General features: G+C 34.0%; 1 protein-coding gene across 3 annotated transcripts in view; it reads right to left on the reverse strand.

The window, feature by feature from the left end:
- Positions 1 to 18066, reverse strand: part of CDH18 (cadherin 18) — a 159537-nt gene that overhangs the window by 123409 nt on the left and 18062 nt on the right. For all 3 annotated transcript variants that reach the window (XM_041475911.1, XM_041475910.1, XM_041475913.1), the window contains exon 2: positions 2190 to 2484. In XM_041475911.1, coding sequence (XP_041331845.1) covers positions 2190 to 2484 — 295 coding nt within the window. The remainder of the gene's footprint in view (positions 1 to 2189; positions 2485 to 18066) is intronic.

Raw genomic sequence — 18066 nt, forward strand, 5'->3', positions numbered from 1 at the left:
TAAAGCATAAATAGTATGTTTATTTTGTGTCACAGTGAAATCTGTGGTCTAATATTTGCCAAAAAAATTAACAAAATTTTCTCTACTTACTTGTCAGTGACTTGAAAAAGAAAAGCCATAAAAGTGCTACAGTTTTTATAACTAGATTGAGTGTAAGTTGTGAGGAAAATACCAGCTAGGATCTTGAGGAGAAAAACAAGAACCTGCTGCTGAAACTAAGCAAAATAATGGAGATCAAAAATAATGCCACTTAGCATGACAACTGTTGCAGAGAGACAGTAATTTTTAAAGACCTTTAAATGGTAACGTAAAAATCAGAAAAAATATTCAGAGTGCGACCTCTCTAGAAATTCACAGAAAAACATCAACAAGTTCAGTTATGTGGAGACTCCACAGCTAAATGTTAAAAGAACTATGCTAATTATAAAACTAATAAAAGTGACAGAGGTATCGCCGTCATTTGACACAAAGAATGTTTCCTGTGGAAGTAGTAACAGAATTAGTCTTTCTGCAATTGTAGACAATAAAAATGCTTTCAGAATGTGAAAAATAGAACAAATCAATTGGAGAAAAAAGGAAATAGAGATAATAAATCTGCAATGAAAATATTATGTATACCTACAACAGAATGCCTGTGTGCTAGGATATGAAAATTCAGGTTTATTCACACAACACAAAAGTCTTGTGGAATAGATATTTTAATGACTTGCCTCAAGTACAACCAGAAAAGTATTTTTTTTTTTTTTTTATAAAACATTGTAGTGGTTTTGGTTTGCTAATCTGAAATTTTATTAATTTTGAGGTTTCCTGGTTAATGTACTAATGAGTGTGGTGGTTTTCAGCATCAACATCAACATGGTTTATACAAAACATAAGCATAAATTCTCGATTATTCTAGTAAAATTTCATTGGTTTACCATAATCCACTCTGTTTTACAACACAAAATACCATCCCAGATTATTCAAATAATTCTTTGCAAAACATTACCATGTATGATGTAGTTGAATAGTAATACCAGATTCTGATTACTGCAGAATTATGACTAACATTTATGTAAGAATGCTCAATATTGAGAAGATGAAAGAAAAATAAAACATTCATGAATATAATACAAGTAAAAATTATTACATTGGCTACTTTTGATTTTGAAGATAATATTGATCTCTCTTCCATTATCTTTCATCCTATTAGAGCAAAAAATGCCTCTAAAGGTGAAGGAAATAATCAATTAAAATGGTTTCCATTAAAGACAAAGAAAACCAAAGAAAAAGAAAGATGGAGTTAACACATTTTTGGAAACAGTTGGTAAAGGAAATGAATTCCTCATTAAGACAGTCTGTGGTGTAATAGGAGATAACTGAGTTAAAAGCTTTCATGATACTGAAATGCACTGCAACTCTAGCAGTAAAGCTTTGTGCCACAGTGAATTATCAAAGACAGTTGAAGAGGTTTTGTACAGAGCCAGAGTATTCTTACTGGAAGCTCTATGCACTCATTGTAATAATTCACACAAACATGTATTGTTTGCATTGTCATGGATTTATGATATTACTCACAGAAATACTGCTTTTGTCCTTGTGAAAAATCTGTTGGCAATTCCTCTGTTAAAGGAAAGTCATAAACTAATTTCAACACCAGAGAAGTATTAAATAAAGAAAACAGATTGCATAATGCAGCACCTCATAGAATAAGAATATCTGAACTACGTAACAGGGAAAACCAAAGATTGGTATATTTTTGAGCTTCAGTTCACTTTATAAGAAGCTTGATAAATAAAGATATATATAATATAATCTAGGAAACTACTGTTCCTTTGTGTTTAATTCTGTGAATTGTATAGACTGCTTATGTAGACATAAGAGAATGCCATAAAGTGTGCAGTTGAACGAGGATATGTGAATACATCTTTTTTTAGAATGGAAACTGCAATTTGCCAAAGAATGTATGTTAAAGCATTCAAGATTAAGAATGACTCTTGTCTTACAACCAGCACGTGTGTGTGCATACTGTTTTCTTACTGTGAATGTCACAAGTGACCTACGAGTTGTATTTCATGTCTTCTGCTCATTTCTTCTTAACACCAATATATTTAACATACACTCAGTGTTGTGATGATAACTTTGACAAACAGTATATGGTATTTGCACTCGTTAAAAGACTGTTGAATAGCACAATTTTTTTTCCTTACCCATTTCAGACATCTCTGGCACAGTAACAATGTATGGTCCATCTGTAAATTTTGGTGCATTGTCGTTGATATCCTGCACTTTGATAATGAACTCAGATTCGGGCTCGAGTGGCTTGTTTGTTCGTCTGTCAATAGCTTGGGCATGAAGCACATAGTGTGTCTTCTGCTCTCGATCTAGGCTTTTGGTTGAATGGATGTCTCCAGTTGTGTCATCAATAATAAATATAGTCCCTGCCCCTTCTCCAGTAAGAATGTATTTGACTGATCCATCACCTTTGTCGGAATTGGAATGCAGCTGTAGAATAAAAACACATAAAATCATATAAAATTAATTACATATTTCATAAGATATGAAAACTATAACATTACTGTCAGCACCTTTCTATTTTGTTTTCACCTCTCTGAATTCTTGACATAATTCCTCATATGCTCTTTCTGGCAACACAGTCACTTTGTTGGGGGTAATTTTCCACCCAGCATATTTAATTTCTTAATTAATTTCTTAATTTCTTAAACTGGGATTCCTTGGGTTATGCATCCATTCTAGAAAACTTCCTTAAGTCAAGAATATTCTAGTAACTGTGATGGTTTTTGTTTTATTTGGTTTTGGTTTTAGTCCTTTTTGTTGTTATTTTTCATCACTCGTTGCTTGAAACCCTGTTCTAACAACTAAACTGGATACATTCCCACTGAGAATTGTCCCACCTACATTTTCCTCTGTGGCCACAAGGACAACATCATTTACTGTGAAAGGAAACTGCACACTGTGCCAGTGGCAGATGTCTCTACCCCACAACAAACACTGGCATTTTCTTTGGATTTTGTTTGTTTATTTTTAGCTAGAAAGCTATCTAATTTGCTTGTATTTAAATTATTTATAGTTAAATGACGAAGTTTGACAAAGACTTTCAGCATTTTCATTGTTCATAACACCTTGTGCTATGAAATATATATTAAATATATTGTATTCTTTCTTTAGTACAGTAAAGTTGTAAACTGTTGGGGGAGTGGGGGGTGGGTGGAAGGAAAACCCAGCAAGTAGATTGATATGTTAAAAGATAACATGAAATGGTTTACCACTGCCTCACTGCTGCTAACCTAATTTTAAAGAATTACCTGTTTATAACAAAAATGAACATGTGTTCTTTGATAAGAAAGGGTGATTTTTATATAAACTGAGAAGTTTTGTGGATTTGCATTTTTTTTCCTTTGAAACAACTTTAAGAATATAATGTATTTATTGAGGAGCATAATGTATTTATTGAGTAGCATAATAAGAACAAAGTGATAAAGCAGAAAGGAACAGCCTCAGGTATTGTGCAGTTATACTGTGATGCGAAATCAGAAAGGGAAACTTCCTTATTTTAAGAAGACACACATTTTTATCCTTATCCTACTGCCCTGAATATGTTTTAGTATCTGCAGTGTGTCATTATCAGATTTTGATACAGAATCTGAGTAAAGCATAAAGAGAATGACAGGTATTATTTTTAATTCATAGGAAGCAAGGTGTTACTTTCCTGTTTTCATTCTCAGTTCAAAAACCATGGAGGGTTGGATAGAAAGAAAATAAGACTTGTATGGGAGAAAACAACTTCGTTTTTTAGTTAAAACACAAGATACAGAGGTAAGGATATTTTCTCACACACTAGGTGTATTTTTTTCTGGACCTTTGTTTTGCCTTTGAAATTATCTTCCTTGTTATTAGTAAAAGGAATAAACATATGGTGCTTGATGAGACTTTTCATCTTTTCTAGAAAACTCATGAAATTATGGTGTTGCACATAATTGATATCTTTTATGGTAAGGGGCTTGGAAGGGGGAAATTTAATAAATTGAAGTTTTTCAACTCATAAATTTCAGTACAGCTTCAGTCAATGCACTATCTACTTACCTGAGTCACATGAAGATCTGACTGAATAACGAACACAAAACTGGGTCACTACTGTGGACCCCTTTTTTTTCTTAATCAAAGAAAGAAATAAGTAGCAATAGGGTCTGTTTGTTTGGCAAGCTTTAACAGGGCAGCAGAACAGTCTTACAGATTTCATTTACAGTAGTCATTGGCAAAATTAATTGCTTCCTATCCTTAGGAAAACACTGTATTAACAAAGGAATAATTCACTCTATATAAAATATCAAGAATCCAAACTTCCAACATGTCAAAGTGTTATTTTAAGTGTTTTATTTCTAAAAAAACAATAGTAGTGGGTATTCTGGTATTCTAGAATAGATTCTTTAATTTCTCAAAACCAATTAGAATTGTAGGATCCTTTTGGGATGCAATGAGCCCTCAATGCTAGTTTTGCCAATGCTAACAGCAAAATGACAAATTTGATGAGTTTATGATGCTATAAGGAGCTCAAAACTAATCCAAACAGAAAAAGATCTGAAAGCTTTCCACCAGACTTCTCTCCTTCTACCGCTACAAGAGTATATGTAAAAGCATATTCAAGTATACCAAATAGAGATCCCAGCAAAAATCACTGCATCTATAACTGCAATTATGAACACATGAATCAATTTAAAAAATTCTAGGTAACAAATACACATAATAAGGAATTTCTGTAGAATATAAAAAGTAAGGTTCTCCAAAACATCAAATATCTACATAGGCATGCCATTCCAATACCATACTGCAGAAAGGCACATTCACAAATTCATTATGATGGAACAAAATGCATGGACCATTTCAAAAATTAATGACATTAGCTGTTTTTTTATTGTGAAGAAATCTCTCTTTGCACTTGTCATCAGTGAAGAAAATACAGATTTATTTTGAATCAGAGGGTTTTTACATCTAAAAGTGAGAAAAGTTACGAAACACAAAAGATACTCAGCTGCTTTCATGGTCAACAAATTGTATGTTGTTCCTGCTGAACACTGTGTTACTCAATAAGCTTTAACTGACAAATAAAGGCAAGAGTATCATCAGAAGAAAACTATCTGTGTATTAATAACAACTTAAAGCTTTCCATTTACAAATGGGTATTTTAAACTGCAGTTGTAAGGCAACAACTGAAAAGAAGTAAAAGCTAAAAGAAGTTCCTGCTTCCTTACTTCCAGACATGCTTTACATTGTTTGAAATATAACACTTTGATTTTTGCATTTTAACTTCTAATGCTGAATTTTAAACTCACAGAGGAGGATTCTGCATAGCAAAATGGCATTTTCTTTGTCAGTTGTTTATATCTCAGTTTTCCTGCAAAGCAAAGATTAAAGAACTGTTTGTCTTCTTTAATTCTTCCATCTTAGTACAAATTGGTCCAAGTAGAAAAATATCAAGACTTCTCTCAAATGCTTATTTGCAATATGCGTTGTGCTAAGAGAGCCCCTGGGAATCCCTACTTCAGACAATGTTTACTAGATTAACTAGAGATTTCTGTCCCTGAGCATGGTGCACTTCTCTTTTCTCTTTGTACTATGAAATCATCTCCACAACAAGAGGTTTACTCCACAAAAACATTTCCAATTAGAATTAATGTGATTCATCTCTTAGGTTGCAAATACATGGTTTGGGAGAGTGTATCTCTGCAGCGCTGCCTATAATAGTTTCTAAAAGACATTGAGGGGGCAAAATCTAGCTGAACAATAGTGGCCTTTCTGCTTGGGACTGCTATAGTTATTTCTCTTTCAGATTAATTTGGCACAGAGGAGAATGTCATTAAGCAATGCAAATGCAAGCCAACCCATGTTTTGTTCAGACCTAACTCGTGTGACCTGGGGAAGTCTTCTGAAACCAGATCCCTAGAAAGGGTGTGGCCCAGTCATGACACACTTGAGGGACTTCCCAGTGTCCCACTCCCAGGGAGATCAGGGAGCTTCCCCACTTTGCTGATCTCTGACAGCAACATCTCCAATTCTCCAAACTGCAGTCAGTGAAGACTTAGGAATTCCCTGTGGAAATGTGGACTCCATTCTAAGTGCTGGGCTGGCTTACTGCTGGTTTGGTTATGCTTCCAACAAGAATATATCTGTTTAATACTCTGAATCTGTCCACAACCAGAAGCTGCCAGAAAGTATTCCATTTTCATCCCCTTTGGTCATTATTCCTGTCTTTATTTCTCTGATTTTTTTAGGGAAAGAAGAAGCTGAAAATGATAGCAAATGGGCATATCTGGACTATCCCCCTTTTCAACCCAGTGATCTACACTTCTTGACATATTTAATAACAAGTTGCATCCAGGAAGATTTATGATGATTCTTCAGTCTTTAACTATCCCATGTCAGTAGAGTATGGCTGATTTTGCAGAACAGTAACCAAGGTGTCCCTGTTTTGCTAAGACTCCAACATTTTTCTTCCATCAGCCCATTTAAAAGCTTATTTTCTTTTAGAATTCCTGCAGAACCTGCAGAAGGGTTACATTAATCAAAGCCATGATTTGCAGATACATGCAAATATTTCAGTTAATAAGTATTCTTTATATTCTTATATTAATTTTGATACTATGAATCTTTAAATACTTTTTTTGATGCACCAGCATATTAACTGCTGTAAAATGAATTTACAGATTGAAGGCTAATTACCCACCTAGTAAAGTGTTGTTACTGTTTGCAAATGAAAAATGATCAAGTGGCTAAAGCCTAATCACAACCACAAATATCCTGCTGCTTAGTCCCTGGTCTTATTCACTACCAGTCAACTTCATACATCTACATTGTTTTAGCTGATGCTTAGACACTTCATACATCCAAATATATATACATACCTACTTGTCAAGCAACTGACCACACAGGCAGAAAGTACTGGACAATAGGAAAGAGGCTCAATGGGAAAAAACCATACCAATAGGACCAAAACTCAATTCAAAAATTGAGAAGAAAGCCAACATCCGAGGTCTCCTGGGAATGCGGAATGTTAACAACTCACAGTGATCACCATGCTCCCCTGCACTTGCCTCAGGAAAACAAGCTGCATCCAGGAAACCATGCATCACCAGAAGAGATAAAAGCCTGGATAAGAGGGACAATTGTAAAGCAGAAGAGTTGTCTGTTACTGATTTAACTGCATGACTGCTTCCTCCTGTTTGCTTTAGTTGAAAAATCAGCATTCTTGGAGTGTAGTGAGGGTGGCATTTTAAGTGGACTGCTTATGACTTTTGCAGTATTTTTAGTTGGACTACCAGTAAATTCTTAATATATGATCTGGATATATCTTATTCTAAAACCAAAAAATATTATGAAGAGATTGCCTTATACGAACTAAATTCAAATCCAGGGCTGATTTGAAAAAAATCAAGAACTGTTGCATTAATCTAACGCATTTAATCAGAGTAGAAGTGGTTATGTACATAAACACTTAAAGTATTTTGAAATAACTGCAGATAATTAAAAATTATTGTTGCAAAATAATAAAAAATAATTTGTACAGAATTCCAAAAGCAAACCCTGAGCTATGGTAATGACACTACCATTATGTCTTGAATAAATATTGTGTTCTGTTCAGAGAGCACCACATTCTTTCAAGAAAAGCAGCAGAGTCTCCCCTTCTTAATTTCATTGTCACTGTCAATCATTTTAACTTGACGAGAGGGACTCAGCACAACTCTACTGCAGTAAAGTCTACCAATGAGTGCCCAGTCCAGAGGGATGACAAAATTAGCTCAACATGAGGTATGAGCTTTAGCAAAACATAGAGGAATGTATTAAGTTATTTTGCTTTTGTTACACAGAACAGTTTATTGCCTCACTAAAAACATCAAAATGTAGAGAGATATATAAAGAATTAACGGCAGAACACTAACACACTGAGTAAAAATATTTTAATCTTCCTTCTAATAAGAACTGCAATCATACTGATTTCCTTTGACATGTATATAGACAAAACATTTAATTTAAAAGAAATGTTACAGCAACTTATTAGTAATAAAAACTGCATTTAAAATTTTTATTGAGGATGCACACTGCAAAAGCAGAGTCTAGCTGATACTACTGAAATGTTCATTGTGTCTATGCAGTAAAAACACTGTCAGATTTGCTGCTGACTAGCTTCCCTTGGTCTGAGCTATAATATATATTTTAATGAAAGACACTGCTCTGGGCAATGTCACACATTTTGATGGAATTTTCAGAGGAAATCATCAGCCCAGGAGATAAGTGTACTATCCATAGCAGTGTCCACAAATTGACAAAAAGTTATTCCACACCCTTGTCGAACAGAGGAAGAAAATAGAAAAGCGCAATTTCCCCCATCTGCTGAATGAGTTTTCTGAGATAGAAGAAAAATAATTGGATTGCAATCATCCAGGAAAAACACAACTGAAACAATATTAACTTCACATTATAACACTATAGTACACAAACATCTGTTCTTGCAAGATGTTTCTGCTTGCAAGTGGCTTCTCTGAAGTCTGCTCCTTTGCTGCAGCCATTAGGGAGACTGCAATGGCAGAAGTATGCAGGTGCATAAGCAATCACATCTGAAACAACATCAGGCATACTAAAGCAGCCACAAGTGGTCAACATTAGCTTCTATTTTCTCTCTAAACAAAGGAAATCCAGGGAATGAAAAAGAAAAATAACAACAACAAAAAAAGTAATTCTAAAACAATACAATAAAATTTTATACATAAAAAGCCTGTCATTTTATTTTCAAAGAACACTATATATTTTTAAGAAAAATAGAATCCCAAATTGTTCTTTTAGTGCACTATGTGTCCATATTATGCATCTTCCGTATAGAAGAAAAATAATTACACTCTGGTGAAGTTTTATCTGAGCTCTCTTCACAGCAGTAAGCTTTCATTTCAGACATCTTTTACTTAGGCAAATGCTGTGATGGACATAGAATCCATTATATTTTTCCCAGGAACTAGGATTTACATAGTATATGGGTTTTAGAGGTTTTTAAGAGTTTCACAGACTTGAACAGAAGCAAATTACTAACAAATAAGAAAAAAAAAATCATATTTGGTCTTCAGTTTTCAGTGCCTCTTCACAATTACTGTCACTAAATCTCAGTTTAAAATCAATAAATCTGTAATTGTGGTGATAACTTAGATTCCTAGATCCATTCAGGAGGACCATAAATTTGACAGTTTGAATCCAAGTGCCTTGATGATACATTGCCACTCAAATAAGCCTTGACCTCACATCATCACCATTGTAAGAAGAATGTTTTCCTTCTGTTTTTGTTACTAAATCACAATAAGGTGGTGATATGCCAGCATAAAGCACTTCTAAATATCTCACCGTTCCTACAGATGGGCACAAGCAGTAATGGGAAATAGAAGCTTTCCAGTTCATGGACGTACTCTTGGGCACAGGTCCTGCATGCAAACCTCTCACTTACATAGACTACTGAAGCTCTTCTTTGCCTGTAAATGCCTCAGCATTCACCTACACAGTCACAGATGCATTAAACCTCAAAGAAGCCAAAAGCAGTCCTAGGTACCAATATCATAACTTGCATTACCTGCTCAAGTCAGCCTGCTTTCACATGAAAGGATGTTTGCTTAAGACATTGAAGAGGTCAAGGTCAGAAAAACAGTAAGTGCATATATTCCCTGAAAAAACACAAGAGATGCAAGAGTTTGGGGCTTGGAACGTCACTGATGCAGTGAAAAGCTATTGTTCACTGAAAAACATTGCACATTGTGACAATAATGGAGTAAAAGCATGTGTAAAAACAGTGTGTTTCCACACACTGTTTCTGCAGACTTTCTACAGGGGATTTTGCCCTTCATTTCTGATGCTTCTCTGGTCAAGTTACTTTCATTGCATTTTTTTTTTGTTTGTTTTTCCCATGTGTACAAAGAGAAAATCAAACTCTTCTTTTTCTGTCCATTTCCAGTACAGAAGGCAAAAAGGGAAAATAATCCCTTGTAACAGGGTCTTCCAAAAAGAAAAGATGCACATCTGTTACTGAACAGGAATGCCAACCTAAGGATTATTTAGGATTTTTCAATATGTGAAAAAGCTATTAGCTCTCTAAAACTCTGATCAATGAATTTTATACGATGTGTAATCTCCATGCATAGAGCTTCTCCTGATATTGAGAGTGATAGAAATAGCTCCCTGCAGTACATAGCTGTAAGTGTAATACCACTCAAACTCTTTTTGAAAGTACCATTTATTTGTTTGCTTGTTTGTTTGACAGTGCTACAGCTAATACTGTTTACTCTATGAAAGATCTGAAGACAGCACATTAATTTTTAAGCTCTGGGAAAACAACTCTGCTGTGTACTCATGTGATATTCAAAATTACTTCTTTTTACTTTGCTCTTCCTAAGAAATACTGTGAAGAGAAAAAATAAATGTGTGATTTTCTGATGTAGTGTTTGTGAGCCATGTGAAATCAGCTAGAGGAAATTTTTTTTTTTGCCAGGGACCTGATTGCTTACTCAATTACAGAGTTTGATTAGGAAAAAAATATTATGTGGAAAAGATCAAGGAGAGATAATTAATTTACCAGCTTCCTTTTATCCCATTCTTCCCCAAAACGTTCACACATTTTTGAGTTTGATGTCTTTGAAGCTAATTTGCTGAGAAATTTTTAAGATTGCGTAAAGAAAACAGGTTAGCTACTGTCCAATGGCTTCTATTTCAGGTGAAAAAGTTACTTCATTCTGAAAAAACTGAAAAGAATGTACTACCATCTGTCATCAAGGACTGCATATATCATTGTTTAAAAAGGATTTAATCTCCATATTTTTGTGAACTCCCTATCAAAGCATAATAATGCATTTTCCAGGTAAAATAAATACATGTTTTATTATTATTGAGATTATTTTTTTCTTTTGGTCACTTTATTTATTAAGACTTCTTTGTTATATTCTTTTGAAATATTAGGAAGTAGTATCATAACATTGAAAATCAAAATATTAACTTATTGGGGCATTGATTCACTCCTTATGCTGTATTAAACCCTTAAAATCAAGTTCTGGTTTTGCATCTGGAATGTGATTTCATATTTTTCATATGGTCTACATCTCTTCTTCTTGTTGTGTGAAATTTATATTTGTAAAAAAACTGCTTCTGTATAAAGTTTCCATTACAACTGTCACAGCTGATCACCCTTCTTCCGAATCTCTCTTAGAAGAGAGTACTATTTTTTTTTCTGTTTACAGACATTTTCCTTCTTCCTCTAATGCAGAACTCTTCTTGTTTGCTAGAAACAAAAATTACTACATGACACAGTAAAAAATCTCCACAACATCACGTTGAGGGAACGTTTCCATAAATTTGAAAGATCACCTGTGCCTCAAAATCCATTGATAATGAAAAAATTTCAGCTCTGAACATCTTTGAATATCTTTGAACACCTTTGTTGTTTAAGTCAGAGGGCTCATGTTCAGAAGCTTACCACCAACCCTCTCCACAGATATGTCATGTAATGACTGCAATAACAATGATGATTTTACTTTCACAAGTAGGAATAAAAAAATAGAAACATCAATGCCAGTGAATGGGAAAGTAAACAACTTTCCTTAACTTTACCATGATTTTTGTGAGCTGTTACAAAAACTTTTGGATCCCATATGAATATAAACTGGGGAAATTTAAGAATATTTTCTCTGTATTTCCTTACTTCACACAAGCATCCCCAACAATAAATACAATTTCTCAGCTCAAGGTTTATAATGACGTAATTGTTACCTATTAGTGTAGTTTTTTCAAAGTGGTACTGTGCTACTGCTTCTTTTATCTTTCTAGATTTACCATGACCCACTGCAGTTCATAAAAACCTGAACTGCCACTAATGCAAGTTTTTGATTTTAAGACATAACAAACCCCTCATTTCACATTTACTTCAGTACAACTTCCAGACTAGGAAAACACAAGTTCTGAAAATGTTTATAAAACAGTTTTATATTTAATAACACAAATAATTGGTGTTTCAAACAGCACTCGTGTAGAGGCCTGGTGTAATGTGCAATGTTTTGCTGCATTTTGCACCTGACAATATACTTGCAAGTGCTGCATGGTATTTTTTCAGCCCAGTACAGACAATTTCCATTTTTTCATGGACAACTGCCATTCTTCATTGTGACTGACAGCACACAGTTTAACAATGAGAACAAGAAAATATGCTAAACTTTTGAAATAGCAACCAAAGAGTCCAAGCCATCCAAATTTCTAGAGACTTACAGTTAAATTTGGAATATACTTAATTTGTCCTGTATTTAATCCATGAAATATATGTTTTTAAAAACAGCTGTAGTATATTTTTTTATAATGGGATGTACAAGAAGTATCTGCAGGTGACATCATGATGTAAAATCGTGTAACATTTGGTATTCTAGTATTGCTCTACTAAAAGCAGTAACATTTACATTAACATTGTCCCATATGTTAAACAACATGGAAAGTGTGCAGAAGAATTTATCTTACATTGCTTTAGATAAATTGATATTTTAAAATGAAATAATACCTTCTCCTCAAAGTTCTACTTTACTCACTGAAAAATACTTATGTTCTTTGCTGTCTATTGTAAAGTCACATATGTTTCATGCTTGAACTTGCTTTCCTTTTTCTGTAGGAAAGATACATCTGGAATTATCTTAAATTTAATACAAGAAAAATCTGGTTGAGAGCTACTTTCTTCCAGTTACCCTTTGACAGTGTTTAGCAGAAAACATTTCAACAGAGCAAGACACAGGCTTATTAATTTACTAAAATGAACAGCAATGTAATCTGCATGTTACTTTTAATACCAAACCTGATGTTTCTGATTAAGAAAGAAATATGCTATGTTCACTATCATCTAATTCCAATAGGAAGCACAGATGTTCTCTTTCTGTACATGTAAAGAATCCCAGACATAATGTTTTGTTCAGTACTGTCACTTACTAAAGCAAGGGATGAAAAGAAACCTGTTAAAATTTGATCATTCTCCAGGACCAGTATTCCAACTATATTATAACCAGAACCATACTATTCACCCTCCAAGGCAATATATTCCTCTCCTTAGTGTTTCCTATGGATATGCTGGTACATCAATATAGATGTAATTTATCATGAACATTTTGATGATTTCTCTTTTCAGAGATGCTCTGACACCTTCTCCCTTCTCAAAAAATGCTCAGGCAGAATAGGATTACAATCCCTAAAGCTATTGGCTGCCAATAAACTGTTAGGTACAAGTGATTCTTTAAAATACTATGTGTAAAATGACAGGGAAAGTAATATAAAAATAGTTCATTCTGGGAGGCCACTAAAATGACCATTAGTAGATGTTCACTGCACTTTTTTACTACACATTCAATTACTACACATTCTTGCTAGGAGTACAAGAGAGTGTCAATACAGAGCACAAACAGTCTTCTTTGGATGTATAGTTTATTCACTAACACATTTTCTGTAACAGACTGTTTTCTTTACATTTAAGTGCCTCAGGAGGAAGTGCCCATATGTCCCAGCAGAAGATCCAGGCCTATGATTCTATGTTTCAATGTCTTTTTTTTTCCTAACCTAATACTGTGAGGTCCAAAAATATTTATTCTTTTTCAGGAAAAAATGAAAATAATAAAAACATATTGCTTGATATTTCAAACACCCACTAAATACAAGTTTTCACTTAGTCAGCCTAAAGTGAGTAAATATTACTCATACTGCTAAAATCCTATGTATTCCATGTAAGGAATAATCTAGCAGGTTTCTATGTTCAGTGGTGCTATATAGTCCTAACATAAGAATTCAGGGCAACAAAGATGATTACTATTTAGGCAGCAGAAATAAAAATCTTATTTTATTTTTCAACTTTTTTTCCCCCCCTCAAAATATAATTTTCAAATTACATAATCAACTGGAAATATGTTCCTTCTGGCCCAAACAATGTTCTGCTCTTAGAACTAAAGAAAACCCAGACAAATGTTGGAAACATAGTAAATATCACAATCTCTGAAGACATGCCCAAGAACACTCTGGGTAAAACCAGGATTGACTCCTGCTTCCCACTTCTTCTGTCAATATAAATAAAATTTTTGTTCAGACTCAAATTCACATCTTGGAGAATTTCACATATGTGCGGGAGGAGCAAAGTACAGAATAAGTATTCAACATCATAACAATACTGACAGTAGGAGTAAAATGAGAAAGATTATATCAAAACAGTTCCTCTGTAAATGCCAATGAAGTATATATTTTCCTTTCCTAAGAAGGATAAATTCCTGACTTGATCTAACTTGTAGAGAGAAAAAAAAAAATCTGCATTCTGAAGAACAGACATTTATCATTCCTTTAGAGATTAGTAACACTAGCACTGAAGTAGTTTTACTTGGGACTAACTTTTTCATCTATCTGGCTCACAACTAATTCCAAAATAAATTGTACTAAAAATACTGTGTATGTCTTCTATGACTTTTCATAATGGGTAGGAGATTGGCTTCAAAACTACATTTTCTTTCATTACTTAATGCCTGACTTTTTGTACAGTGCATAAAATCAGAAAAAAAAATTATGTATTTTAAATATTTTTATTAATATAATCATCAAATGGATGCACTTAAAAAAATCATACTAAGAAGTTATTCATACAAATATCCTGTGGTCTGAATTCCAAAAGTCCTTTTGGCTTACATACAGGAGAAGAGTTGTTTCCTCTTTAGACCCAGGTTTAGATTCAAATTGTGAGAACATAAACAAAAAGACATAATGAATTCTATTTTGAACGTTAGGCCTATTGAGCCACCAGTGATGCTCCTTCAGCTTCCAACAACATCTGCAGACATCACATAGTTAAAATACTGCTTAGGCAATACCTAGTACAAGTCTCCAAAGTTTTAATTCACACCAGGTCATGAATGGAAGGCTAGGATGGTTTTCAAAATATTAAATGGTTATTATTTAATGAATTGCTTGCTCAGGCTCAGCTGTCTGTGTAAGGTCAGGGCAGGAGCAGTGAGCACTCAGGCAAGCTGCAGAGTACTCAGTGGTACAGGAGATCAAAGGAAGAAACTTTATGAAGACTTCAGATTTTTCATAGCGGATTTACTTTTTTACCTTTACTCCGAAGAGGGAAATCCCACTCCTCAGCCCAGAATATCACATCCTTATCTGATCAAGGTCTTTTCCTTGGGCAATCTTGCATCCCTCTATCTTCTAAAAAGTTCCACCACACCTCTTCACTTTCCCTTTTTATGCTATGTTCTTGTGTGCATCCTAGCCTGTAACACTCTCCTTTGCATGCTCCATGTGCACTGCCATTCTTCCAATCCCACCTCCTGCAGCATTCACACTGAATGCACTTATAAACTGTCATGTCAAGGACATTTGAAAATTTAAACATAAGATTTTGCCATTTAATTTTTTTTGCTGAATGATATGGTGAATTTTGGAAGGATGACTGGGTGCAAAACTCTGCACCGAATAGAGAGTTATAGAAACATATGTACGTTTTCAAATAGAAAAAAGTCGAAAACTAAAGCTGTGGAATTTTCATTAGTGTAAGTAATTCGAAGTTAAGGAGCCCTCTGTTTCAGGATCGTCTGTGTTTCAGCCTTTCCTAAACAAATCCAAAGGCTCCATGGGCAGGCAAAAAATGCATTTTCAGTTTAAAAACACAACCTGTCCATTCCTACCAAAATATCCACATTTAGTTCTGTGAAGACAGGTGTACACATATTTTTATATACAGCACACATGCAATCTCAGTGAAGTTGAGAAAGACAGCTTAGATATACAAGTATTTTAGAATACTTCACTTCCATTTTGTGGATTTTTTTGGAATGGGGAATTAAGACATTTTCCACAATTCTACATAAATTTCTAATATAAAGAAGAAAGCTTCCAGCAGTCATCTTAAAGCATATCATATGGCTGTGATAACAGCTCTGCAGAAAAACACCAAGGACACAGTTCAGTAAAGCATGTTTGCCTGCCATTTATTTCCACTCTGGAAGTGCTACTTTCAGTATCATGCTGTTATTCAAATTAGCATGTGAGGGGAATAGTTGCTTGCAAAATTCTGAAAATGCTCAAGGACAAGTGAAGTCTTGTGAAAGCATAATTTAATTAATGATAACAATCCAGAAAGTGGTTTCACAGCCCACAGTTGGGATTAGTACACCTAGTTTCTGATTAATTCCGTTTATAACTTACAGCAGTACTGTTGTTGCTCTACCTCTGTCTGTATAGTTTTACTTCTTACACTACATGCACCTTGTGCTTTGTTTTGTGAGATTTTAAATTATTTTTCTTCTCATGTAAATAATTATTTTTCAAGTTCCATTTGATATTAATATTTGTTCCAGGGAAAATTGAAGGCCTGTGAAATAGAAACTAATTTCTACTTGATATTAAATCAATAAATTTCCTTCTAGTATATATGAATTTTTCCCACTTTCTCCTGACCCACCACAAGCACAGCGTACTGTATGTGAATGCATCTAACAAAAGATTTCTCAGCTGGCCTTCAATGTCAGTTCCAGTATGCATTCAATAAGCAATAAAAGATTTTTTTTTCCAGACTAGTCTGATCATGAAAAATATCAATTCTGGACAAACCTCTCCAATAATAATGACAATATTGACAGTAAAAATATCATTCTTTATGGTAGAGGAATAATTTTTTTTTCACAGCTCTCTTCCCCTGACTCATGCAAAAGGAGGAGAGAGGTGATATTTCAAAACTTGGCTGGTGAGATATCTGGGCTAGATTATCAGAAATACTCCCTACTAATCAAGTATTTAAAATAACTATTTTTTTGACACACTTATGAAGGATTTCTCCAAGGAGCCTCTGCATGGAAGAAGCACCTCTCTGTGCAAAAGACACATTGGCTCAGGGGCTCCAGAAAAAAAAAATCAAGTGAGCCTTGGAATGTCCAGCATTAATGTTACCATACCAGGAAATCTTGTGACATTTTCTGATGTTTTAATAATAACTATACACCTAAAAATCATGCTAAGATAGATAGAAGTTTCAATCTGATTAGTTCTGGATACGATTTCATTTCAGTTTGCGATGATTCTACTTATTGCCTTCAAACATTCCCAACTTGACAATGTAGTTTCAGTAGTTAATATACAAGTAACTCTTGCTTATGGGAAATTGCCTTAAACATAACAAACAAAAAAACAAACAAAAAAATAAATCACAAAAAAACCCCAAGCAACCACCCAAAAGAAGAAAAAAACCACCAAACAATAGAACAAAAAGCAGAAAAATCCCAGCAGAACCCCACACCTCCCAAAAAAATCCCCACAAACACACACACAAAAATGAAAACGAGAGAAAATGAATGAACAAATGAATAAAGAAATGAACAAGATGATGCAAAAGATTACTGATTAAATGAGACAGAGTAGAAAAAACTGTGTTAGAAAAGGCTTAGTCCTAGCTGATCTCATAGCAGGCTATAATTATGGAATCAATGATATTTTGATGTTTCTTCCTGACCTAAAATTCTGTTGCTTTCTAATTTTTAGAAAGCATTTTGGCTATTTCATGTATAAATCATCTGCTTTCAATCTGTTATCCTTCCTTGATTAGGGAAAGGTAAAGGTTCAATTCTATGAATAAATTAGACTCTAACTTTTAAAGGTAGCATTTATAAAGGGTAGGAAAAAGTTGGGTTTTTTTTCAGGGAATCATTACTTCATTCCACATCAGCAGCACTTAATTTATCTTGCAGATAGGAGTGCTGAAATGCTACCACAACATATTTTCGTGAATTAAACAAAATCTGCAAAAAAACCCCAAGAACAGAAACCTATTGTGGGAGGCTGTTTCTACCACAAATTTCTAAAGAGGTGTAAGGCTTGAAAAATAACAGATTTTTTAATTTTCTTATATTTCTTGAAATAGCTATTTATATTTATGTTTAGGGTTAGCCCTATATGAATAAGGGGCTTAAACAGAAAAATAATATGTAATCATAACACAAATATTAGAAAATTATCATGTGTTAGTTCTCAGTTAGACAATTTATCATG

This window comes from Pyrgilauda ruficollis, unplaced genomic scaffold, assembly GCF_017590135.1.
Source record: "Pyrgilauda ruficollis isolate IOZ18807 unplaced genomic scaffold, ASM1759013v1 scaffold37, whole genome shotgun sequence".
NCBI classification, from domain to species: Eukaryota; Metazoa; Chordata; class Aves; order Passeriformes; family Passeridae; genus Pyrgilauda; species Pyrgilauda ruficollis.